The sequence below is a fragment of the Gallus gallus genome, chromosome 4, assembly GCF_016699485.2.
Source record: "Gallus gallus isolate bGalGal1 chromosome 4, bGalGal1.mat.broiler.GRCg7b, whole genome shotgun sequence".
Taxonomy (NCBI): Eukaryota; Metazoa; Chordata; class Aves; order Galliformes; family Phasianidae; genus Gallus; species Gallus gallus.
In genome coordinates this window covers 34685950-34706765 of record NC_052535.1, presented here as the reverse complement: position 1 = coordinate 34706765, position 20816 = coordinate 34685950, and the positions used below count along the sequence as shown (strand labels likewise).

At 41.5% G+C, this 20816-nt stretch overlaps 1 protein-coding gene across 25 annotated transcripts in view; it reads left to right on the top strand.

Annotated features, from left to right (window-relative positions):
- The window catches only part of FAM13A (family with sequence similarity 13 member A), a 148202-nt gene that overhangs the window by 110484 nt on the left and 16902 nt on the right, over positions 1-20816 (top strand). For 19 of the 25 annotated variants that reach the window (XM_046941112.1, XM_040699870.2, XM_025150260.3 and 16 more), the window contains 5 exons: positions 1507-1686; positions 4526-4712; positions 8121-8197; positions 8878-8920; positions 14207-14357. In XM_046941112.1, the coding sequence (XP_046797068.1) occupies positions 1507-1686; positions 4526-4712; positions 8121-8197; positions 8878-8920; positions 14207-14357 (638 nt within the window). The remainder of the gene's footprint in view (positions 1-1506; positions 1687-4525; positions 4713-8120; positions 8198-8877; positions 8921-14206; positions 14358-20816) is intronic. The other 6 variants (XM_015276608.4, XM_040699872.2, XM_015276615.4 and 3 more) reach the window with 4 other exon arrangements.

Below are 20816 nucleotides of genomic sequence, written 5' to 3'. Positions count from 1 at the left end.
TTGAAGCTGTTATTCTTTGATTTCTCCATAAGAGTTGTTCTTACACAAACAAAAGGGACATTGTTTCCCAAACCTGAACATCTACGATGATCATAAATCACCTCCTCCTGAAAAATTCTTAGGTCCTTCTTTTTTTCATTGCACTGTGCCTGTGATGTTTTGGTTAGGCAGATCCTGCATATGTATTCGTGCTGTCCTCGTGCTCTTGTTTGCATCCTGTCCTGTCTCAGCAAAGGACAGGACTTGATCTCTTTGCACTAATTCCAGTGCCGGTGAGAGCAGCAGAGCTGATGAGTTGGCGCCCCTGCCAGAGGTTGGTGGGACTGCAGGGCTGATTCTTGTCAATACACGAAATACAGATGTGCTCATCGAGTTGAACCATAAGATTTTTTTGCAATTGCTCAGATCTTTTGACTTTTTCAGGAAATGCAGTTTCAGCAGACTAAAATCTATAGCAGCTTAGCAACAGCTTTTGTAAATTCTCTGGAGAAGTCAGCCCAGGTGCAGGTTCACATACTTACCACTACCAAGTTGAAAATTAACCAGCATATCTTGCAAATCATATTTTTAATTATGGACAAAACATTTGAAGTTATATAGGGAATTAGGTCAGGCATGTTTGAAGATCTTTTTCTTCGGCAGATTACTTAAAGCATTGCAAGAAACATGGATGGGGCAAGGAGATACAGAAATGTGTTTCCTAAAGATGTTTAAATAGTAAAAAGTGTCTTATTTAGATTTTGCCCATAAAAACTTCCTCTGGTTAAGGAAGGAAGGGAATATTATAAGGAAATGTGAGTGCCAAAATGAAGTAGATTTGGGCAGCCTGACGATTTTAATTGATGGAACTGCAGAGGCTCCCCTGCTGTGGCTTGTGTGGAAGCTCTCTTAGTGCCAGGGGGCATGATAGCAATCTCACACCAGAGTACTCCGAGAGTAGCTGCAGGTGCGTGCATTCATGGCACAAGAACAATGCAAAAACAGCACGAGCTCAGAGCCAGATCTCTATTCAGTCACTGAGTGGAGTGTACAGTGAGGTGCTGTTAGCATGTTTTCATCCCCCTGTGAGACAGCGTTGAATCACCTTGCAGATGACTTGTTGACTTACCGAGCTCTGATTGCACCATAGATTTGACCGGTGTCATCGTGGCTGGGTGGCAAAAAAGATCTTGTCAGAGCAAGGGATGTTACAGTGGAGGGTAAAAGTTAAACACCAGCGTTGATGGTTGCAGTAAAGCAGCTGTTTTACAGAGGGTTCAAGGAACCCTAGAAATTTTCAAGGGCAAAATGAACTGGAAAAGCTCAGCTTCACTGGAGGACCTGAGCATGAAGGTATCTGAAGATTTTGGCTTAGCTCTTTGCAGATGTTATGGGCCCTAGTGCATTTTATACTGCCTTGCCATCATAATAAACATAACCCTCTGATACTCATCTTTATGTACTGTTGCAGAGAAGGAGCTCCAGAAACTATTTGAGCTCAATTGACCTTATTTTTCGGCTTGACAGGTATTTAGAGAAGACAATCCGCTCAGCCGTGGAGCAGCATCTCTTTGATGTTCATGGCTCAGGCGGCCAGAGTTCAGAGGACTCTGAATCGGGAACATCTTCAGCCTCTTCTAATGTGTCTGCCAGGCAGAGGAGGCGACAGCACAAAGAGCAGGAGGAAGCCCGGAGAAACAGAGACATGTACGATCCTGATTTCTTCGTTTTGGAAAGTATATCTGATTAAGTGTACCCTAGTTATGTCCTCTATCTAGGCGCTGCTCGGTAGTTCTGTTAAGAAACACGCTGGTCCTTGCCCTCTGTTGAAAGTACAGACTGCAGTGTCTGTGCAGAGCTTTGTAACATGAGTGAGAGCTGAGAAACATGGAGTTTATTAGAGGTAATTGAGTGGACTAGAGCATGATAAGAAGCCAGCTATGGCAGTATAGTTGAGATCTTAATTAAAGTATTTTAAAATGTTTCATTTCAGTATTTATTATTTGAGTGGAAATACCCAAGGAGTTGGCCCTAGAGCCAGTAAAAGCCATTGCTTCTTAATGCTTTTCTGAATTCAGAATGGGGCGAAGTTCTCCTTTTGTATGTGTAGGTACAGCTTATGTTCAGGTCTACTAAAGAGCCCTAGGAGTTCATCTGAAAGTAGAAATGATCCTTTTGATTAATCAGAACCTAAAAGTTTTTATCCACCATTTATTTAGTGGCAATTTTCATAAAATGTCTATCAAAGAGTCAAAATAATACAATTTTTTCCTTTTATCCAGCTATAGTTGTTGCATATATTGGGTGGTACAAATGTGATATAAGCTACCAGAGCTTTAAAAAATGCATGTCCAAGGCATAGATATCTTTGAGGAATTGTAACTGGAGATTTTGCAAGCACATCATCTAATTAGTGCTTACAGATACATCTAGCTTTAAACGTTGTGCTAATTCTTGTAAAGATTGTGTGTTCTTGACTGTAGGATTGAATTGCTAGGATTTCAAGTTAGATTCTGAAATATAGGTTTAGGCTGTTGTTTTTCTTGGATGCTGAACTCTCCAAATCCTGTTGGATCTGCACCTTTCTTTGCCAAACCACTTTTGCATAGAACCGTAACCTTTAGTACCTCAGGTGAATACTGCAGCTATGTTATTTCCCAATATGTGTCAGTGTTTAAAAAACAAAACAAACAAACAAAAAAAACAGTCCATAGTTACAAAATAAAAAAGACATTTCCACAGTGAATGAAATGCTGTGAAGATTGCCTGGGAAATGAGCACTTGCGAGTCACCTAAGTAGCTGGCAGCAGCTCTGCAGTAGTTTTTCTTGCTTAGTAGCCCTGCTGACAGGCTTCACAGGTAAGTAGGTCAGAGACTGGCTAGTGTACGTGTTTGGAAGCATATAGTACTGCAGGGTTTTTTTCAACATTGTGTTACAGAGCATTACAGAGCTGCCCAGAGCACTCAAGCCTATCTTGACGCAGTTGTTCACGTTCAGTACCTAAAGCCCAAGCCAAGAATTTAACACATTGGAAGGTTTGAACGTTGGCTGGGTTTCAAATCATTTTCCCTGCTTCCTGTAGGTCTGAGTGCTGGCATTTCTGGGGGTGGATTATCAAAATTCAGAAATCCTTTCAAAACTACTTCTCCCCTCAACCCCCCCCTCCACCCCTTTGGTTGTCAGTGACTTCATCTTCTTGCCTTGTGATGGATCACAAGAGGATTTGTAATGTCACAAGATGGGACTGCAGAATTAATACAGCTAGGAAGAGCATTCATCTCAAAAATACATACATGCAGTCCCAGGCTTTGCAGACTGATTTCTACAGGCTGTGTATATGTAGTAAATGTACTCAGGACATTGTAAAAACTTTCAGAGAGGCAAATGGGCTATCTGAGAAGTTTTAATCCTATAATCTCTTCGTATCTCTCTTCCCGTAGCCAACCTTAGAGATTTGAGATCTAGAAAATCACTGGAACTTTGTTGTTTGGTTTTTATTCTGAATACTTGTCATGCTGGCACTGTCCAGATACTGCAGGGTAACCATTTTCTTATCACACTACTGCAAGTCAAGAGAAATTCTGCTGCTGTGAAAGCAGGCTTTGGAGTTGCACAGCACTTTATAAGGTAGCTGCACATAACGTAGTTAGCAAAGTGTAAGCAGCTAGTCTTTAGCCTGGCAAGATAGTATTAACAAAGAATGGGATGCGTTGTATTTCTTCTGTTTCCGTACTGTAGTTTAGCTGTTATGTATGTGCCTGCTCGTTACTGCATAGAGTAGAAGACCACTAACAGGTTGTGAAGAAAAGGCTGCATGCTGAAGGATACAGCGGGATAATTGTGCACGGAAAGATAAGCTGTATGCCAAGCCCATGAGAAACATACACAAACCCTGTGAGCGCAGAGAGCCCCAGCTAGCTTGTCACATGATGACTTCAAGGTAGTTGTCCTATCACTTTCCAGCACAGCAGAACAGTCCTGTTTGTGTCGTTACTGCAGAGATGCTTTCCCTTTTTTGTTTTGTCTAATTTCCAAATAAGAATCAAGCATTTGCCTGAAGCACCGCTGTCCTGTTCTTGCATTTGAGAAAATGAGTAAGAGGGACGATTATATAGTGTCATGGACCAAAGGAGCTCCCTGCACCGCAACTGTGAATCAGTTTTCTATATTAAAAGCACGCGTCTCAAAGGAAAATATGCTGCATATTCTCTATAAAAGTACAACAGACAACTAGGAGTTAGACTGGCTTCCATCTGAAGTCAGTGGGATTCTCTGTGTTGGCTTTAGTCGGAAGTGAATCAAGTGTTGTTCCTGACAGCTTTCTCACCAGAAGCTTATACACCTGGCTTTCACTCCTCAGTAGGATGTAGTATTTCACAGTGTATGTTGTTTGCTGCAGTAGGAAGAACCAGAGATACTGGTTTCATAGGGCGTAGAAGATGTTGCCGGAACTGCACCAGTCAGCATAATATATTTCTGTATTGCTACCATAAAAGTAGCGGGAGAGCATTTTAAACATTGTCTTAATGTCATTTTTTGTTTTAGGGAAGTCATCAACAAGGAGAACATTCCGTCTGGTTTCAGCAGTCTGGAAGACTGTATTCTAACTACTCAAGAAGTAGAAAAATTACAAGACAACAGCTCTGGATATCTTAATGAAAGGAATAAACCAAAACGGCAGAAATCCAGCACCAAACTCTCAGAGCTTAATGACAACCAGGATAGTCCTGTGGTAAGCTGGCATGCTGCATTATTTGACACCTAGTATTAGGGTGGGGAAAAAGACTGTTTTTTTATTTCCATGCACATCTGGTTCCCTTTGGTAGCCACTTATTTAATACATGCACAAGTGTCTCTTCTTGATTACGGGGAATACTGATCTCTGCACTTGTAATCTTTGTAAAGAGGCATCAAGAAGCTGTTTTTCCACTACGATCCCCTGTCTCCGCTGTACTCATATTTTCTTTCCATGACTTTTTTCTTATATCTCCTGCATTTAGCAAAGTATTATAGAAAAAGGATATAATTTCTTTCTCCCAATCTTTCGAAACTCTTGTGAGGTGATTGGAACTTCAGATACAGGACCATGTTTTAAGGTTGAGTTTATTTTTATGTTCCTGTTAAGTTATGAAACCACAGATCTCAAATGTCTTTCTGATAAAATGATAAAATGCGTTTTATTCCTTTTCCCTACAGTCTACATGTTACTGCCATGTTTGCAGTTTGCAAAACACTTTTGGAGTGCGTTGGTCCCAAAGTTGATTTTTCTAGCCAGACTTCACTGGGAAGGCATAGTGGGCACATATATAGTGCTCTAAAAATCTGGAAGACCGTGAAATTTATGCAGCATATTCTTGTGTGACCTTCACAGTAGAAGAGAGTTTGCCAAATTCTACATGCTATAGAATAAAACTGATGTGGCCTCCTTCCCTCTCAGCCAACCAGACACTGATTATAGTGTCAGCAATTGAGAAACTGTATTTTGCTTGAGTGTGGGTTCTGCTTACAGTAGATGCACTCTGCATCCTGGTGCCTGGTACCACGCATGGATCACGCAGCTACTAATAACAGTGAAGGCTGTGTGAAAAGATCAGAATTCTGAACTACAGAGCATTTCCTTTTAAGTTTTAGTCTGCTCTGAGTTCCTTCTCAATGTAATATTGTGTTGTGACTCATTTTGTTTAGTTTGCAAAATTGCTGTGGTCTTATGCTCTACCCTATGCAGAGATCCTAAAGAGAGGCAGATTTGGCTTCTCTCTGTGATAAAAAGAAGGCAAGATGCCAAGAACTGTAGACTGTGCTTAGATTAACAGTCAGTATCAGTAACCTACTGGTATGTGATGTTTCATGAAAGAGCATGTGCTTCCTACTTTGTGTCTTTGATTGTAGCTATGTGCTTGAAAGCAGGCAAACATCAAGTGTTTATACTCTTTTCTGTGCTTCTACTATGTACCTATGCAGCGCACACCAGCTTCAGTGTAAATAACAATTTGATTCAGTATCTGGGGAAAGAAAGACCATCAAAAGTTTCCATTAAGAGTGTACGGTGTACGAGGACCTGAAAAACATTCCTAAAGTCTTTAAAAGTTCCTGAAGGAAGTGTCCTCGAACTTACCTGTCTCCACTGGACTTTGCCCTGCCCTTCATTTTTTGGATTGCTTTTGAAATTTGGAGGGACGGAGGCTGAAAGCAACATACAACAAACTGACCTCGCACAAAGAGCACTTTGGTTAAGATGATTATCCTGTCAGTATGGTCCTTGTTTGCTTTGCCAGAGTTATCGCAGTGGAATTGTCAGATAGGAACACTGTTATGAAACAGCCTGCAGAGAGTATGATGTTACTCTTTATGAAATAAAAGCACAGGCTGCTCTTTAAGCTTTCATGAATGCGCTTATTTAATACTCACTTATCTGGGACTGCCAGCAGGATGCAATGTGTGGTGGCTTAGCTTTCTTTTGGCTATAACTTTACTCTTAAAATAATAGGTTGGATTAGCTACTTGAGGCATAACAGGACATAACCTGCTTTTGCTAATAGGATCTTCCCATGAAGACAAGAGTGAGATGTTGTTTTTTCCCCACCTTTTTTAATCTTCCATCTCTAGCAACAATGCCTGAAAGAATATGTAGGACAGTGTGTGGAAGCTCTCCTCTTAGCTGTCTAAGTGAATCTGACTCAAAAGCACAAGTCAGCAGTGGAAAAACGGTCAGTTCCATTGGTTCCAAGCAAAGGAGCATTAAAAGCTTGTAACTACACTTGAGTCACAGCAGCCAGGTTCCACTAGGAGTTGGAGAATCTCATTAAGCAAGGCTAGAATGACTGAGCCGTTTAACTCTACAGGGCTGGTGATGCAGCGGGCTGTGGCTGCCCCAACAGCCACGCTCCTCTCCGCTCACTTCCTTCCTCTTCTTTAAGGGAGATTTGTCCAAATACCAGAGTACCAAACCTACTGGTCATGTACCCAAAGTGGCAGCATTCAGTTTTCAATCTGTACCTCTGGTGTGGTGTGTACTGTGTTTTATTTCTTTAAGGCTTTTTGCAAGAATGCACTCCAGCTATAGTGCTGAGGCAGTTTTGAAGCATATTTCCAATATGAAAGAGCTCGGTACCAATCCCTTCACTTCTGCTTACTTTTTTTTTTTTTTTTGTAGATGCTCTGTGACTGAGTCACTGCCAGCAGGAAGTAAAATATAGTTATTGCATACAAACATAGTGTGTGTGACATGGTTTTATTAAAAAAAAACAAAAACACTAAGTATTCCAATCAATTCAGATTAAGGGTTTAATTTTTTCCTGTGAATTTCACCATCAGTAAGCCACAAAGAGTACTGCTGCCTCTTTGCGCAGCATTTAATTCAGTTCATATTTCCAGAGTGACAGTTCTGTGTCCCCATTCTTCAGCAACCTTAAAATATCCAAATAGAACAGAAAAACACCTTTTAGCCTGCAGACTGAGAAATCCAAGCCGATAGCTTGAGATTTGTGGAAGAGTGAAACCAATGGCATAAGTCCTTTGTATATCCATCTAAGACATATCAGAGTCCAGCTTGTCTTCACAGTACTTTCTCAGGCCCTCAGAGGACATCAGCATTAATACTGCTAATGGTTACCAAGACAATTTCAGCACACGTTGTCATAATCGGTTGGATTTCTTGCCTTGCATTCATATTAGTACGGCTTAACGTTACCTCTGTGCAGACAGCAGTGACTGTGTGCTCCTAATGACTTGAGAAGAGACTACGGAAGGGTTTGTCTAAGAGGGAATATTTTCTAAGATGAGCATAATGAATGCTGCTGGGAAGATGCTTTGGATTTTGGTACCTGCTCTGGCAGGACTTTTACATATCCCAGAGCTGCTCTCTTGCTTAGTGTATCAGTTTGTAAAATAGGAACTGTAGGATATCATTCAGCATTAATCTGTCAGGCATTTTGAGGTCAACTGATGAAAGAGACAAAAGAAGCAGTGAGTAGTGATTTCTACTGTAGGTTGTTTTATTACGCATGTACAACAGGCAGTAGTCTGATTGCTGTCTTGTTTCTAGCAGTCCTGTTGGATGTTTCTGTATTTGATTAATGGCCTGTGGTTTGAATCTATTTCTCTCATGTATTTCACTGCTTTAACATTTACTGTATTGCAGAGTATGGAAAGCTTTAGCTCATCCAGACCTATAGACAGAACAGGACCTGATGACATGGAAGTTTTATCTGAAGAAAGGTGATTTTCTTTCTTTCTTTTATTTTTAATCAATTAAATATATGTACACTTTATTTTCCCTGTGATTGTAGTACTCAGAGACAGAATATGAGGGTTACATTTAGTTATGCTGCAGAACAGTGTTACCTGTTAGCACCTTAGCTTCAGAGTGGAATTGTATGGAGGCATTTCTCACGCTGTGTGAGATGTCAGCAAGTCTCTTCTCCCAGCCTATCAGGAGCAGCACACAAGATGCTGATGGTGCAGACTTGAAAAGAAGTTGAGCTGTAGGCATCTGAACCTGCATGCTCCTCACAGGGGACTGCCCGGCAACGGATGCATGTCTCACCTGGCCTTTGGCTTGGGAGTCAGCCCCTTTCTTTGTGCTCCAGTCTCCTATGAGGGCTGTATAATAGCTGCACTTTGCTCTCCTAGTACGACATTTCTCTCCACAAATACGCTTGCTGTGGAAGATGTATTTGTTTGTATTAAAGATACAAATAGCTCCCGAGAAGAAGCAAAACAGATAGCTTAGCATCTTGAAGTGCTGTAAGCCAGCTTCCCTTCATTTACTGAAATGCATCAGCAAATGTGGAGTATCTGAAGTACCTGAAAACTTGAGTGTCCAAGGTTGTTTTTATTATGAGACAAGTGTGGTTTTGTGTTTGTAATATGTTGATTGTTTTTGTTTTGTTTTGTAGCAAAGAAAGTGAAAACGATGAGGTTTTTTTCAGGCCCTCTCAGGTTGGTAATTTTTTTTTCCCCATTTCAGTTTTGTGGGCTCTTAAATGGGCTTTTTATTGAGTAGAAACAAGTAGTTAGGCATGTTCTATATTCCCAGTGAAAGGTTGTTGCTCCCAGAGAAACTTGCTTTTTCTTTTCATTCCCTCTCCTTTTTTACTTACATAATTTAAGGAGTCTCTCAACCATTGATGAGCCTGAAAGCATCTGCTTCAGTCCCTTCAATCCCTCCTCGCCAAAACAAGAAGCATGAACTGAAGTCAAGCACTGTGGTTTGAGTGATACTGAGTTCCTTTGCAGTCATTGTGAATAGAGTGTAAAACTGATCCTCTCTCAGGGTAGCAAGATTAGCTTGTGTCTCTTGATTTATTTAAAATAATTTTGGTCTTTTATTTGTGATTTCTCTAGAGTGTCTTGTTATCTGAGAATGCAGGTGTCCCTGATCATTTGTCCTACAAACCTGGATTGATTCTGCTTCTCCCTGAGGGCTGGGGGTTGAAATGAATGTCAGGAGGGGAATGAAAAGGAATTTGGCATTTATGTCAACAACTTTTTCCCTAATTTTCCATTTCTGTTCAACACTCACCTCCTGCATCTTCTTGGTGGTTTTCTAACCTAACTTCTCATTAAGGAGAAGACTAAAGTTGTGTTAGGTGAGCACCTTTGAAGCCACCAGTTTATCTTTGCTTGATATACCTTTAGACATTTAAAACAGTGGGCAAAGTTACCTGAGGCACCTCTGCCTCAGTTGTGCACCCATTTCAGAGGAGAACTCTGTAACAGCTGTAGACAGCGTCTGGCATCTCTGACCAGCTGGAGTTAATGAAGGGCTGTGAGTAGTTTTAAACTAGCCTTCTCAAGTTTTGTTTTGAGTTTTTGGTGTTTTGTTTTGTTTGTTTGTTTTGACTGGTTGGTTTTTTGTTGCTGCAGGGGGTAATCTTTTTTTCTTCCTCCCTTCCTTCCTTTCTTTCTAGCAAGGAAGGTACAAGAGACAATTGTTGGGCTCTGACCAGCAATGGAGTAGCTGCCCCTCTACAAGGGGTGCTCAGCACTTGCTTTGATCACTGCTTTGGTTAGGCTTAGCCAGATCTTCTGCTTTGCTCCCAGAGAGTCATTAATCCCCAGGTTTCCTGCACATGGCAGCACTAATTCCTGGCAGCTCAGACTCGTGAGCTGTTGTATTTCCCGGAATACAAGCTCTGCAACACCTCCAAATTCTTCCTGCATGTGGAGAAAGTGCTGTTGCTGCCACACCACAGAATGCTTCCATTCAACTTTTAGTCTGGAGGAGATCTGTTTGAATATGAAATTGTGGTCTTAAAATAAACTCATTAGGAAGAGTTTTAAAATGCAGTACTAATTGTGAGAGGAGATGTAGCCTTAACCTTCATAACCCATAAATCTCATAGGAGATGGCATTATATAGGAATTAGAAGGTCAAGAAAATGTTACATTCCTGCAGAGTAGTTTTGCGTTCCTTGTCCCTTAAATGCCTGTTGCTTACGGCAGCTTAAAAACATACCTTTTGTAACAAATATTCAGAATGAGGAAAGGACTGTTAATTCTTTCTCACTTGATGTGAAGATGTTAGGAGAGGTATTTGGTGTCTCTTCTAGCTATTGTTTATGTAGACCTAAGGCAGTAAAAATACCTTGAAACATAGGTCTTGAATGAGTTTTGAGTGTTTTTGTAGCATTCATTATCTGCCCTTGAAGTATCTAGGCTCCAGGATGAAAATAAGTCGTTTCTAATACCAAAGTTTTGTTAAGGGAAGTTGTCCTAAACAGAACTGAACGTGACTTACTCAGTAAAAGTCTGCATGCAGCCTGAGACCCTCACTCTATGAAACATTGTTTACCACAATGTTGCCTACACTTCGAATGTAATAACACAGAAATGTTTGTCAACTTGTTAATTGTCGAGGACATTCAGGTAGTGTATTAAGTCTGGAAACCAGAAAAACTTGTACTTCTTCGTCTGGTGGCAGAGCAAGAAGAGAACTGCAGAAGTTTTCCATCTGATAACTTTGGCCACATAAACCACTGTAATTACCAAGCTCTTCTGCAGACAAGAGTACACGTTGTGGAGAGTTAAATTGCACTTATTTTCAGAAAATACTTGAGAGTAGGTTATTCTTTTCTTTGCTATTGTAGCAAAGTAGTTAATTTTCAAGATTGACTCAGCGCTGCAAGAAGTGTAGAGGAGAAATGGCATGACTCAGAATTAAGGTAGCAGAGTGATTGGATTCTTGCATTGAATTATATTATTAGGAGATGCTTAAGAATGCTTCTTGCTGATGGTTGCAATGGATGATCAGGTGTAGGGGAAGTATATCTTTTGTATGAAATTCATTTGAACCCACATGCAACTGAACGGAACACAACGATCTGAATTCAAAGATCTGTTTCCATTTATTTCTAGCTGCTGGAACTACTCTTTATGCTGAATCTCCTTTGGAGCAGAGATAATGAAAGCAGCAGAATTATCCCCAGGTTATTTACGTCTGTAGTTATTAGTAACTGCAAAGCATGGCTGCAGAAGCAGTTTCTAAAAAGCATAGTCAAGTGCAGAGTTTAACATTTTTTGTAGTCATTTATGTAATATGTGCAATGCAGCATGGCTGCCAACTGCTGCTGAGATCATAAAGTTGCTGCCCCTTTGGATTATGAGAAACAGTGGCTCATCTTTTCCTAAAGCGAGGTAGTCCTGCATTGATTTTTGTCCTGAAGGTTGGGAACTGGTGGCATCAGGAAATCAAATGAGAAAGTAAGCGATGAGGATACTGAACTACCTGCCAATCTGTGAGTTTTAATTCAAAGAGGGTTAAACATCTGCCTTCTTGTGTCTCCTGGGTTTATACCAGCATTGTTCTTCGGAACACCTAATGATTTATTCATTGTATTAGAGACTACATCAGTGAGCAAGTGAGCACAGAAAGGACAGTCACTGGCTGCAGGCACAGCACAGGCCTGATTTAAAAGATTTCTGACAACTGAAGTGACTGTAGAAGGAAGATGTGCATATAACCTTCCTAATACATCTGTAGTGGAAATGTTTACGCATCTGGAAGAGTGTCCTTTTATCTGCTACAAACATCTTTTCAGAGTCGTGATAAGTCAGGAGACTGTACACTGTAGGAAGATATTTAGTTCTGTAATTAATATCAGTGATGGTAATGATATAATATTTTGAGGTTGCTTCCTTTGAAGTAGTTAAAATGTAGGTAAGCTCTTCGCACTTGTTACATGCTGTTCTTAACAGCATCAGTTTGAAGCTTATCGCTTGATTTCTTTCAGCCTTAAAGAACTGTGCTGGCAATCTTAATGCAGTTTATAAACTGGTACAGTTTGTTCTCCAGCAAGTGCAAAATACTGCCTCTTTCTGGCCACTGGCCAGTCTTTCTGTTTATAATGTACACTGCCTATTTAGATTCTGGCAGGAAAAGGAAATAAAATTTCACTGGACCTTAAAGAAATATTTAAGTCCTCCCAACCTAGAAGCAGCTTAAAAGTTGTTGAGTTGTGAATTAGCATTTTTCCATGTACAGCTTTCACAATAACCACATTTGTAATCAGATTTAGCGTCAGTCTGTAGGAGTTATTAGTGCCTTGGCAAACTGTCATTTGGTGTTTCCTTTTGTTATAATGTTTAAAAAAGGTGATTTATTGAAATGAAAAGGAAATACAAACCTTATACAAATACAACGCAGAACAGTGTTTGCTAATACTAGGATGTCCATCATCCAGGTAGATGGGATTGAATCGAGATAAAAACATTCTACATGCAATGTGTGAATTGGGCAGGTTTTTTTTCCTTCTCTGCGTGAAGATTACCTGTTTTTCTCAGCTCAGAGAAAGAAAAAAAGACAACATACCATGAATGAAAAAAAAAAAAACCTGAAGTGTGCCTTATTGACATCCACTAAGAATATTGACTTGGTACAGTTTGGCCATGCTTCAGGATTTAGAAGAAAAAGAAGTCCAAATGTAGAATTTACTCTCTTTAGACACACGTTCTTCACACACTAGCTCAAGCAGACTGTAAATAGACTATCAAAATACCTGTGGGTAAAAAGTCTGTATGTTGCTTACCTGCCAGACTGTATTTGAGAGAGCAACGCCTCAGCTGTTCTTACCAAGACCAAACACTTCATGTTCAAGTGTGATACTACCCATTCTCATGGCTCTGTGTCTGCCGGGTTTAGACGCGTCCCACTACGTGTTTATGTACATGCTCTACCCTTCCTGTTCCCCAAGGCCCTCTGCGAGCCATTACAGCTCGTTTATTTTATTGTGGTCAAACTGCCTGTGTCACGAAGCCCTGTTCCAGTGCACTCACAGTGTACCTGGGTTGTGTGGACGGCTGAGATTTCTCCACTAAAGCACACACTGTGTGGTGTATCAGGATGAGTAGTGGTGAGACAAACAGTAGTTACCTCTAGGTAGCATTAAATTATGAATCATTTACTTGACAGCATTCTGCCATTGTTTGTTGTTGTTGTTGTTGTTTCTTAAGTCATTGGATGCTTGTGTGAATTTTTTGGCTCATTCTCAGAGTCCGCACTGCTTTCCAGCTGAAATGCCAAACCCCACTGCCGTTTGGATTTGCGCAACACTGCTTTAATACCCAGAGCTCCTCCATAAATAGTTCTGCTCTCCCCACGCCCAGCTAGAAAACAACCACAGGAAATCAGGGAATGTGCAGCCTGCACAGCTTAGCTGGCACTAATTGATCTGAGCCAGCACAGCCTGCATGAGACCATTTGTGTACGTAGCCTGCACTGCTTGCTGTCTGCAGCTGCTACGACAGGAGCTCCAGTGCCTGCTTTTTAGGAGACCGCATATTGCCTCAGCCTTGCAGTAGCATTTTTGTTGCTGTTCCAAGGGGCTGCACTCTTGTAGGAACTCTCTGCAGCCTCCTCTTCCCTCTCCCTTCCTCCCTGCAGTCCTCCCTCCCTTTTCACCCCAATCAATCAGCAGAGGCTTTTTCAGCTGCATGCGGTTGTCAGGGCAGGCAGCCTCGGGAACTTGCTGTGGCTTTCTGAAGAAGGGAAAATTCAAGGAAGGCAAATAGACAGATGTTTTTATCGATGTGAGTGATTGGTACGTATGGGGTCACTGCAAAGGGCTTTGAATTTGGAACTGGAAACGTCAGGTTCTTTTTATTTTGACCTTTTTATTTAAAAGCCTGAGCTTGCTGCTGCTGTGACAGCAGGGGATTTTTCCCTCCTCTTCATCTTGAAATATTTTGCTTTTTTTTTTTTTTTTTCTCATTTCTGTGGGAATATAGCAGCCTTCAAGTATGAAGATTCAAGAACACCCAAGCATTCCTGAAAACAAGCTGCAAAGAAATCAAGATGCTGATGATCAGGAAAACAGCTTTGTGTCAGAAGTGCCTCGGCTGGATTTGACAACGCTGTGTGATGACAACAACTGGGAAGGTAGGATTTGTTTCATGGCTGTTCAAACGAGTTAAAAGAGAGAAAGAAACCTCAGTGGGCTGGATATATCTTTATGTGCTAAAGTTCCCTTGCCAAAAACAACAGGAAAGCAGTTTTGTCCTAAATATGGAACTGAAAGTTTGGAGAAATTGGAAGTGAAATTCTAAATGGTTACTAGTTCTACTTGTCCCTTTGAGAAAGAAAACAAATTGTTTTATTCTTGAAGTTACGTTCATGTGCTATTTGGTACTGTATGTCCCTGTGTGCTTTAGGATAACTTATTTTTTGATGGCTGGTTGCTTGACTGCTAAGCTGGAGCTCTAAGTAATAGTGCTTTCTTCAAAGAAACTGAATATTTCACAGTGAGGAAGGAACATTCTTCTTTCTCTCTATTCTTTTGCTTCAGTTGTTATTTGGAAGTAAAGATTCAGATCTGGAAAGCACAGCTGGGGAAAAAAAATGGCTGTCTATCTAGTACTTTGTACCTTGATAACTCTCACAAACAATATTTTTTGGATGTATGCTGTGAAAAAGTTGTGATCACAGGCTCAAAGGGCAATGTGAAATTGCTCGTGGTTTACATTACTTTAATACAGTTTATTAGCACTCACCTCCAGAGTGTATGCTTACGTGTCTTTTTCACTGGCTTAGGTTAGAGAATGAAATCTGTCGTGCACAGTTTGAGTGTTGTGAACTTCCATTTCATTTGAAATAGAGGAGAACTGAAGGAGCCCAGTATCTCTGGGATCAGAGCCTTTCTCACTGAGTGTGTCTCTCTCCTTCCTACAAGCAGAAGCTGTCCTGCTTGTTTATGCTTTAGGAGTGAGAGAGAGGCTTTGACAGGGAAGAAACAGGAAGACACAAGCATTGTATTGTAATAGTCAAAGCAAGGGGGGAAAAATGTATAACTGTAGTTTATTAATCTAAAAAGGAGCACTGAGAAGTTAAGTTCTCTGGTCCTGTCTCCACAGAGTACATGACTTGATGTGTTTTGCCTTTCTGTCTAGTTATGACACCTTGAGCATGAGTAGAGAAAAGCCACAAGCCCTGGCTGCTTTTGATGCACCCGGGCAGCCCGTCACCGTGGACAGAAGACAGTTGCTCCACTCGCTTATTAGCGGGGATTCCCTGGGTGATATCACCAGGCGTGCGGCACGGCTGATCAAAGCGGTGCGGAAGGGCTCCTGCCAGGCCTTGGCTGCCCTGGTGTTGGTGAGGTGCCAATCAGCACGGTCCCTCAGGGCCTTCGGGCCGGGTGAGCTCGTCTGTGTTCCCAGAGGTGATGTGTGGCTTGATCCATCATGTGAACCTTTGGAAATAAAGACTCTTTTTCTCCTCGGTGCACGCCTGTGGCAAGCAGTGTTACTAATGGGAGTCATATGAGCGTGTGAAGGGCAGAACACAGCTCCCTTCTGTCTGACAGAGGTTTTCCCATAGTGTGTAATACGTTGCACCTTGGTACAAATCCCTCTTTGTAGGTGTGCTCTTGTGTTTGGATCCCAGCTTTCTTGCACTGCAAATATGAAACAGGATTTATGAGCGCCGGTTGACTGCATTTGAGAGTGCTTCTTTCAGATTCCTCCTCCATTTTGTTCAGATGTTTTTCACAAGAGGAAGAGGTGGGCAGCTGCAAACAAATCAGCTCTAGAGTGAGAGAGATGTGATCTCCTAGAACACTTACTTACCAGAATCACCATTTGGTTAGTGTGGGTTCAAATGCAGCAAAATGGTGGCTTCTGCATCTGAGCACAGAGATAGGAAAGATTCTGTATCGGTGGATGTGAAATCAAGCTTTCTGAAGCCAGAAAGGCCTCAATGCTGACCTCAACTTTGTGATCATTTCTACTGCTAATGGCAGAGGCTGTTAGTGAGCCTGGCTGTGCAGGGCAGGGCTGTGTCACACACACAGCTCCAACAGGCCGGGCACTGTACTTTCCCTGCCAGCATGCATCACTCAGGCCTTTATACATCTCGTCTGGGTCCTTACTGCACCTCTGGCCCTTCCCCGGTGGAAAGGGAAAGGCCCTGTGTCTTCAGCTGTGGTAATGACGAATTATTTGCTGTGCCTTTGGGGTGGGTTCCTTTGCAGGAACTACTGCAGGAGGTGCAGGGTGCGGTGTGAGCGGGCCCCTGGCAAAGCATCTGCATGCTGAGGGGGCAGCACCATCAGCTGTAGCTGTCACTGCCTCTGCACACAGGCTGAGGAACAGCCCTGGAGAATGGGCGCAACATTACGTAAGGTAGCCTCGTCTGCTGACTAGCTCTTATTCTTCACTCAGGCTGACTTCCTATCATGTTAAGACCAAAGCTGTCATAAGGAACACTAATTCAGGGGCACTGCACTGTGATAGCTGCCACGTGAGCTGGCAGGGTATGCTAGAAATAATTTTTACCTGATTATTTTTAAGATTCGCTGCGCAGTCAGACTTGTACACGAGAGGAGAGATTAGCTATACTTCTACAGGATATGTTCCCTTTGCTGTGGACTGTGTTGGATTTGAATGCCATGAGTGGGAGGGACACAGTGTTCTCTCAGAATCCAGTGCTATTGTGCAGAATTCTTACCAAATGTTGCTAATTCAAGCACAGAATTTGTTATCCTGCCCTCAAGGAAAAATCTGGAAGTATGTTGCTCTCCTAACAGTGGCTGGCCCTGTCATCAGCTCGGAGCTGAACAGATAGTTCAGTAAGTTGATCTGACACGTGTGATTGCTGCCTATGTCGCCTCATTACTGAGGTCTTAAAAAAAGAGTTCTGTGGATGAAATTGGAAGCAGTTTGCAGTAACAAGCACTTATGAGACAATCAGCAATCGTTTTTCTTTTAAGCTTAAAAAAAAAAAAAGACTAAAAGCAGAAGTTTAAAATGAATAAGCATTCTCTTCGGTTTTGAGAGCCCAAGTATTGTAGCATTAAGACCCTGAGGGTGAAGCTGATCTCCAAATAGTTTTGAGATGGATTTAATCGATGCTTTCCCATGAAAAGAAGCAGGGTAGTGAGAAGGAAAAGAATACAGCAAGAGAAACAACATTCTAGGATTGCTTTTGACATTAGGCTTAGATCAGTGTGTTTGTGTGCAACAGACATAAATCAAAAGGTGGTGAAACATGCTGTGTTTTTATCACCATATGTAGAAATGAATAATTGCATTGTTTACGGATTTCATTTTATGGCAGCGGTATTTAAAAAAAAAAGCATCATTGTTTATTATGGTGCAACACTATTAGCAAATTGCAAAATTGCCTGGATAGCTAGGAAATGTTTCATCTCACTGACAAATTAAGGTAGCTCTTTGCTTGGGCCATTCTTTTCCATCTACTTAGGAGGAGTACGACAGTGCTGTTTAAGGATGTAAAACACATGGCCACTGACCAAGTGAATGTTTTGAGGCTTTGAATTGCTTTATTCATTCCATTATGAGAGGTCTTTCTGGGATCTTTCAAGGGGGATTTAGTGCTAGGACCTCAGGTGTTGTAATTAGTTTAGGCTTTTTAATCCCTCCAGACCTACTTCGGTTCACAGCAGTGAAGATTTTCGTCTCCTGGGGCTGTCATGTGTGTGCTGAAGCAGTATACATCAGCGGTATGGCTACAGAGAGGAGAACACAAGCCCTTGGTGGCCTTTTGCTGGCTGTACCTCTGGGCAGATGCGCATGGCAGTACCCCTCTGCTGGTCCTGCAGCCCCCAGTAATCCTGTCACAGATAAACAGCAGAACAATTAAAAAAGAAATAAAAGGTCAGGCTTGACAGCAGGATGGCATGGAGCTGACCAATAATAACCCCTGTTGAATTTGATAACATCCATTTTTCTTCTTGCTTGATACAGGTTTATTAATAAGGCCAGTCCTTTGTGTGGCAGATTGTTAGAGAGGCTGTGCTGCCACAGACATATGAATGCCTACAGAGTTTTGCAGAGCAACACCTGGCAGATGGCTGACAGCTTTGTTAAAAGATTAGCTGGTTGTGAGATTGGAGAGGAGTGCATCACTGCTGAGGGTCTGCAGGCTTCATACCAATGTATTTCACTTGTGTGACAACTTGGAAAAGGCATACCTGAAAGAAACACAATGAGAGTCTGACCAAGAAATAGAAAATTAGCTCACCTTGTCTCTACGCTGACACAGACATGATGGTTAAATATTCCCAAAGCTATTTATTTTTTTCATGGAAGGTTTTTGTTATGAAAAAAAATAAGTACGTAGAAGGAATATAGAGACTTTCTCAGCAAGAGGGATATGTTCAAGACGAAAGAGTATGGGTCAAGTCAGTGGCAAAGAAAAGGCAAAGCATTTCTATCTTCTATTCACTTAGCAGAAATAGCCACAGTATTAAAACTGACAACAAACACTTCAAACCTGAACTGTTAAGTCCAGGAATTTAGCAGCCTTAGGAAAGAGCTTAAAGCTTTTATGTATGTATCTTCTGAAAATAAATAACAAAAGAGGCTATAACTTCTGTTGGGCAGGTTTAGGTTGATTGTTCACTATCAGAAAAGGAAGCTTCTTACCCTGAGTGAGTTACTATTTGTTTGTGCAGTCCAAGCTTCTGGCATCTCACCCATGTAGAGAACAGGACAGCCAGTCTGTAACTCTGATGCAGTTCATGGTCTGATGTAGATAAGATCCGTAATTCTAAATAACTAAATATGTTCCTTTATTATTTGCTTTGTTCCTTTTGTTTATGTCCGTTTGTTCCTGTGTTTGTATGTTCTTTTATTATATGTTCAGGGGGGAGGAGGGAAGCATCGTTACTCACTCTGTGTCCAGATGAGGTTTTTCTTCTAAACACATATAATCAGCAAGGGAAACAACTTGCCCATAGAATCTTTCCATCTTAGCAGTGAGAATTAAAACCAGCTGATTTTCTATAGCAAGCATTTCTTATGTCAAGTCTCAAATTTGACTTCTCCTTTTAGGATATTTTTTTTCCTTATCCTTTTATATGCATTCTCCTTTTGGATTCAACTTTCGGGCACTACATACCTTAGGACAAAATCACGTGCATCATGCATGCTTGGTAATGGCTGGTGTGGTAGAAGCTTTATTTGGTTACTGCTAAATATACTTCTGATTTCTCCTAAGTTTGTTCCATCTGTGTAAATCCCGTGAGGGTGTGATTTAATGATTTCCAAGAGGAAATTCTGTTTTGGTGTGAATGTATTCCAAAAACTGGAAATGAAGAATGTCTGGAAGAATTGCATGCATCACTTACCTCATTCCTGCTAGCCAGATGTATCAGATTCGTTCCTTTCTTGTTATCAGCCATTAATTTGCTGCAAGAGTTCACCTGACGACCTGACATTTTGAGATTCAGGAAAGGGTTGGAGGCCAAAGTATCACTGTTTGGATGAATGATTTGCCCTTAGTTTCCTCTTTGTTCATATTAGGTACCTTGAGAATTTTTCTTTCAGTTATTAGGTACCACCAGGGTGAGCACAGCTTAGAAAAAGCTCATGTTCCAGAAATTACCTCGGGGAAATATAGGCTGTGAGAGTTTTCCAATCCATGGCAATGCAACCTATGTCCATCTGAGTTTCGCACACCTCATTAATGCAGCCCCTGTGAGCACTTGTATGTGCCAAGAATGTGCTTCACTTATCACAACACTTGAGAGGTGCAAAAAACCTCCATCCAGCCATCCCTTTCAGGATAACTTGTCAGTTTGCATGCAACACCAATCTCTAAGCAGAGGCATACAATTTAAATTCATGTACTGAAGAGGAAGGGGAAAGGAGGAGAGTAACCTTTGTTGCAGCAGAATGAATACCTCTGAGCCGGTCATTCCTGAGCTGTGGATGATCTCGTGCTGCCTGAGCTGTACCTAGGGGAGAGCAGCACAACATTCTGTAAGGGAGTCCCCACAGAATCCATTCTGAGCTGTGAAAGTCTTAACCTTGTTCAGCAAAAGGAAATACTGCTTTTAGTTCAAAAAATTACTGGCTTCACAAGCCTCTTCTCTTCATGAAACAAGAGCAGACATGCTAGGCACAGGATATGAACTGAGTCCATAGCTCTGAGCCTGCTCTGGGAGCTTTCTATAAGGTTTTTGTTTTGTTACTTGACTCTAGAACTATTTGTTAGGTTTATAAGTTCAAGGCCTGGCTCTTAAACTGTTTAATCCCGTGGTGCTAAGTAGGAGCATGCAAATCAGCTTAGTAAACTATCTGAACAGAAAACGCTCGACTCTGTATGGCATCTGGAGGGAACTGTCACAAGATTGAGGTGATTGTTTTCTGTAGGCTCCAGTATGCGAAGCAGCAACGCTGCATTGGGCTTCCATTTCTCTCCCACCCCACCATCTCCCTGTATGGCATTGCTTTCACTTCCAGATAAGCATTAAAGATTTCCTCACTCTTCTGCCATGCAGCAGGATTAAGCAGCAGGTTTACATAGGAAATAGAAAAGAGGAAAAATCAGCCCGTATGACTGCTGGGTGCCCTATAGAACTGGTAGTACTACAGT